This window comes from Artemia sp. Qi Xiang Cuo, chromosome 10 (genome assembly GCF_049724085.1).
Source record: "Artemia sp. Qi Xiang Cuo chromosome 10, ASM4972408v1, whole genome shotgun sequence".
NCBI classification, from domain to species: Eukaryota; Metazoa; Arthropoda; class Branchiopoda; order Anostraca; family Artemiidae; genus Artemia; species Artemia sp. Qi Xiang Cuo.
In genome coordinates this window covers 4367978-4373977 of record NC_142803.1, presented here as the reverse complement: position 1 = coordinate 4373977, position 6000 = coordinate 4367978, and the positions used below count along the sequence as shown (strand labels likewise).

General features: G+C 32.6%; 1 protein-coding gene across 1 annotated transcript in view; it reads right to left on the bottom strand.

Annotated features, from left to right (window-relative positions):
* Window positions 1–331: 331 nt before the first annotated feature.
* Window positions 332–6000, bottom strand: part of LOC148947378 (uncharacterized) — a 120460-nt gene continuing 114791 nt past the window's right edge. The window contains exon 3 of the mRNA XM_089095815.1: window positions 332–611. Coding sequence (XP_088951941.1) covers window positions 422–611 — 190 coding nt within the window. The 3' untranslated portion in view covers window positions 332–421. The remainder of the gene's footprint in view (window positions 612–6000) is intronic.

The following is a 6000-nucleotide window of genomic DNA, read 5'->3' as shown; positions in this document are numbered from 1 at the left end:
CTTTAAAGTTAATGAGCACTACAGAACAGAAATAATTATGTAAGACCAATGGTTTTTATGCCCCTATTATTAGCGAAACTGTTTATTCTTATAGTTATGATTAGTATTAATGGGGACTGCCCCCTGGTCACTGTTTGTTCCCACGTGTTGTTTGATACTTGTCCCTAATTATATTCAATTAGTGTACATTCTCAATAAAGAAAACTAGCATTAAAATTTTTGTATCGTTTAATGAACACTAGACAGGGTTTTTCTTTCTATTTTGCTGCTCCCTTATTATCATGACAAAACTGTCCCTGGTAAGGGTAACAAGTTTTTGCAGTAAATCAACTACTTTAGAACTAAATTTGTATTCACTCAAATCTTCCCAACAGATTTATAGAGTAAGAAATCAACCAGAAATAAATAAATTTATATGTTTCTAGCACTGATGGATTGGACCATACTGAGGTGTGCATGTGGCAAAAACAGTTATTTTTACTGTTGAAACAGTATTCGCTTTAATGACAGTGGCAGTAGACAGGATACTCTTCCAAATGTTAAATCTTCTGAAGAATGTTCGCCGTTGTGGCTCTTGTCCAACGTTTTCTTCCTCGTCCAAGGTGACTGCCCTAGAATTGAAAGAATACGATGAAAATAAAACCAAATAAAAATTGTAATAAAAATAATGAAATTGGAGCATAGAATTAAAAAAAGAAATTGGAAGGAATAGACTAAGCATAAGAGTAAGAAAAAAGAAAGTCAAAGAATAAATAAAGAAAGAGTAGGGTTTTTCCTAAAAGGAATATAATTAAACACTGATTAAGCATCTTAGATAAACTAAGAAAACTAAGATAAAAAAAAAATCTTTTTGAGATAATTCACCATTGTGGCTCTTGACCAAATTTTTCTTTTTATGTAAAGTGACTGCTCTTTCATTGAAGGAATACGAATACAAATAAATGGAATAAAAATTGGAAGTAAAATAATGTATTTAGAGGAAGAATAATAAAATTAGAATAAAGAGATTAAAACCGATCTATAAACAATAAAGGTAAGAATCAAGAAAGTCAAAGAAAAATAAAGTAAGAGTAGTTTTAATTTTTAAAGGAATATAATTAGACATGCTGACTAAGTATTTTAGTTCAACTAAGAAAAACGGATCCCAATTCTTCTTTATATTCCTTTTAAAATATCGCTTTACAATGGATACTGATTGTAATTTTTGTAGGTGGTGCACTTACTCTGCTTAAGTAAAAAGCATAGTTGGGTTTATGTATTATTGTTTTTTTTCTGTTTACTAACCCATTTCTTACGGAAGGAGTTATTTAAAATCCTTAGAGAGTAATTGGGGGTTCTAGTTCATTTTTCAAGATTCAAAAGTCATTAGAGACTAATAGGCCCCTGTTCCACCCCACTTTTGGGTGTCTCCCCTCAAAGACATTACATTAAAATTTTGAGGTGTTGACTTTGTATATCATAGTTGAAAGAGCCCTTAGCTATCCCTCTAAAATTGGCACGGCCCACATAGCCCTTGGAAAAAGGGTGATAAGTTATGAATATTCCACTCTTTTTACACTTAGGATTTGTTCTTTGGAAATAGGAGCATGATTGACTCTGGGTCTCTACGAACATTAAGGATACTAAAGATGAAAATTTCGAGGAATGTTGAACTAATTAAAACCAAACTGTGTGCATATATTTGGTCAAAAGAGATCAGAAATATCGCTGGACGGCCTAGGCTATTTAGTTGAGACTTTCAAGACATGCTTAATAGATGCTATATCCGAACACGTTATGTACATGCAGGTTGTCAAAATGGTGTATGTGCTGTATGTTAGGAATAGCTTAGAGCGTTAAGTCGATACTTTCAGGCTGGTTACGTGGTATGGTTAACTAGCCTAAAGTCAGGATGTCGTAAAGTCAAGATGTCTTTACTGCTAGTAAATTAACTAGAAGTAAAGTCGACATAAAATTTTCAAATGTCGTTGAAAATTTAAGAAATGGATGTTTAAATTATTATAAACAAGATCCACTGCACTTCTCACGCACGAGGACTCACGTGGGAAGCTTTTCTTGAACACTCTAAAGCTGAAATTCCATTATTTTCTGACGAAGATATGTATACATTTATTGAAAAAGGAATAAGAGGAGGTGTATTTCAATGTAAGAAAAGATATACTAAAGTAAATAATAAACATATGAGAAACTTTAATAAACCATAACCTTCAAATTATTTAGCGTATTTAGATGCTAATAATTAATATGGTTGGTCAATGTCAAAAAAGTTACCTGCTAAAGACTTCACATTTATTAATATACCCGACCATTTAAAAGAAAACCACACCTCAGACTATTAACATACTGTTTCAAATTGCACCTTCCCACAAACGGGATCATCTGCTCATCAATATTTACAAAATTTTCTCGCTCCAGTTTCAAACAGTGTTGGAAAACTGCTTCTAGTAGAGGCCTGACTTACAAAAAGCTATCTGTCGTCTTTGTCTCCGGTTTGGCATCGTCTTAATGAGGAACTTAAAACTCTGAATTACTTGAAAATATCTGTCTCGAAATATGTTTTGGCACATAACTGGTACTTTGAACTTCTGGCTCCACAAAATACGTATTCTCGAGAACATCAGGTTACTGATATATAATTCACAGAACAAAGAAACCTTTAAATCAGAAGCCCCTACCGAAAGGAATTTTCCCAGATTTTCGTACTGGAAACAAGTAGTTTATGGCAAATGTCATTTTCTCAAATAAACAATCCGGAAAGTACTCAAGGAAATTTTGGCACGGTTTCCATTTAATTCTTGGAGAAGTATCACCAGTAGTCGTTGGCAGATACTCAAAAAGGTCGTTAAGTGAGGATGATTTTTTCCATTTTCTAAGTGTACTTTGCCAAACCTAGATGGCGTACTTTGCCAAACCTAGTCACCTCTGCACCATTAATCGGAAAACCTGGTTTGCCTTGCATGCTGAAAGCTCCAGGATCTCCCTCTTCGTCATCAAAAACAAGATCAAAGTTCCTAATGCTCGAAGTTTAAAGAACTGGCTCTTCTTCAGTATTTGTTAGCTCCTCAGCCTCTGTAGTAGTGAACGGGACACTCCAGGCAGGATCAGATTCATCGTCGTCGGTGTAAGCCAAGTCACTGATGTCACTGTCATCAAGCAATGACTTTGTATCTTTATATACAGATATATATATATATATATATATATATATATATATATATATATATATATATATATATATATATATATATATATATATATATATATATATATATATATATATATATATATATATATATATATATATATATATATATATATATATATATATATATATATATATATATATATATATATATATATATATATATATATATATATATATATATATATATATATATATATATATATATATATATATATATATATATATATATATATATATATATATATATATATATATATATATAATGATTTTTCCACAAGATATTTTTCCTAGTACATTCTGCGTTCGAAGTCTTACACCGGTACCAAAAAACGGAAAGCCCCCTGGGGAATGCACATTATTTTGACCTATAACAGTATCTACCACTTTTTGCAACATATACGAACTTTTGATTATTGAGGAAATTAATATGAAATGCTAAACACCACCTTTCCAGTTCGGTTTCTAGTGCGGTAGTTTCCAAGTGCGGTAGTTTCAGTTCTATTGGATGCCTAAAATTCTGGTGAATATGTCACTCTTGGCATATATGAGATACGATGAGCTTTTGACTCTTTAATGCACGAACAGATTGTACTTGAAGTGGCAAAGCGCGGCATCAAGTATGACCCACTCTTGTCTCTGAGAGATATTAATGAAAACCTTGAAAACCCCGAGGTTGAAATCAAGATCAAGTATGAGAAGCAAACATATTCTGTTAGAATCCCAGCAAAGAAGGGTGCTCGTCAAAGCGCATCTACTTCTGCTCCTGCTTTTAATAATAGCGTGATTCCTGCACAAGAAAATTATCTAAAATCTTGCCTTTCTAAAAGTATAGATCTTTCCCTACTTTGCTTTGCTGATGACTTACTAAACATTGCCCGTGAACTTGCAAGAGTTGAAGAATTTTTTTTAATTTTTGAAGGAGAGTATGCAGCTGTGCAGCTTGAATTCAACGCTTTGAAGTTGAAAGTGCTATTGTTCAACCGGCCTGAAACGCTGAAGCCCAAAACCATCACGCTCGGAAACACTAACATAGCACCAGCTGACCATATTACTTAGTTAGGGTTGCACATGGGTCAGACGCTAAAGCACACAAGAGCACTACTCATTAAGCTTCTCGAGAAACGAACGAGCTGTGCATATAGCATAATGGTTGCAAAGAAATTCAGCTTTAACCGAATGACCCTAGTATGGCTCTATAACGTACTCGTCCTCCCTCACTTTTTGTACCTTAGCCCCTTCTGGTGAACTTTCATGCAAACTAACAACAAAGGCACGAAAAATAATAGGGAAATCTTTTTGCAAGACAGTGGAGATAATTTGAATGAATATTTCGACCCTATGTCCAAGGGCCGTCCTCAGCAAGACAAAAATATATAAAAGAAAAAAGACTCACAACAACATGCGACCAGTCAAACCAACAAATTAGAAAATTTTTAAAGCAGTCCTAGCATCCTTACTACAGCGAAGTTGAACCAGGACTGATAAAAAGTAAGTTAAAACAAGGCGATTCAATGAGATGAAAGGCGATTCAATTTAAATTATCAAAAATAATTTAAAAACACGTTCTTATTTCTAATCCAGCCTTTTTGGCAGCTAACCTCAGAGGTCTTTTTGTGACCGGTTCTGTGTAAATGTCTATAGGTTTTTTAAAATATTTTGTAAGATCATTTTAAATTAAATTTGTGTATAGAACATTTCGTGCATATTCCTCCAAGTAAAAGGGAAATATCATTATTAATCTTAAGTCAGATTTCAATTGATTCTCGGACTACCTGCTTTTTGCCTAGGTAGTTGCTAATAAGGGCGGTTTCATCAAAAACTATATGGTGGCTAGGAATTTCAAAAATATGGCTGCCTAATGCAGAATCAAATGAGACAGTAGAAATTTTAGAATTTAGAGCTTTGACAATATCATCTTTATGCTGTTGTATACGTTTCTCTAAATTCTGATGAGTTCTACCTACATAGTATTTGCCACAATCGCATGGTATTTGATAGACCCCTTTTTGGCGCGTAACCGGGGATTTATCTTTACCAGAATCTAGAAAATTAAATGATTTAAAAATTACTTGTGAAAACTACATACAGATTATTTATTGTGCAAACTTTTTTAAAATTTGTAGTGATTTTTGGGATGTAGGGGAAGTAAATTACGTTTAAGAGCTTGTCAGAAATCTCACATGGTAAACAATCATTAATTTTACGGAAGTGTCTATTCAGTCTACAGTTACTTACACTATTAGTAAATAAAATATGATAACAATTTCCAAAAAGTATGTCCTTGATAAAATTTATTTCTGCTGTGATGTAGAAATCAGAATACATGTTTAGGGCACGATCGACGAGAGATATAACGACTGTTCTTTTAACTTGTGTGGGGTGGTTTGATTTAAAATGCAAATATCTATTATTTTTTGTTGGTTTTCTATAAATAGTAAAATTGAATTTATCAAAGCTACGAATAATTAACATATCTAGGAATTGGATTTTATTTGCGATTAATTAAAAAAACTTTTTCCACAAAACAAGTTTTTAAAAGAAAAGTAAAGAACTCCATTAAACAAAAAATGAGCAAAAATGAAATAAAATAATCTACCAAGCTCGAAACTACTACAAATCAGCATCGATAAATACATAAAACCCAAAACGAACAGAAATTACAATAAATAACCGAGTCAAACTCAAAACGAGAAGAAATTAACATAAATTGGGCGCAAAACCCATTTGCCTTCCCAAGGCCAGAACTAAATTTGCGCTTTACTGAAAAAAAAATAAATGTTTTTACTTTTATAACT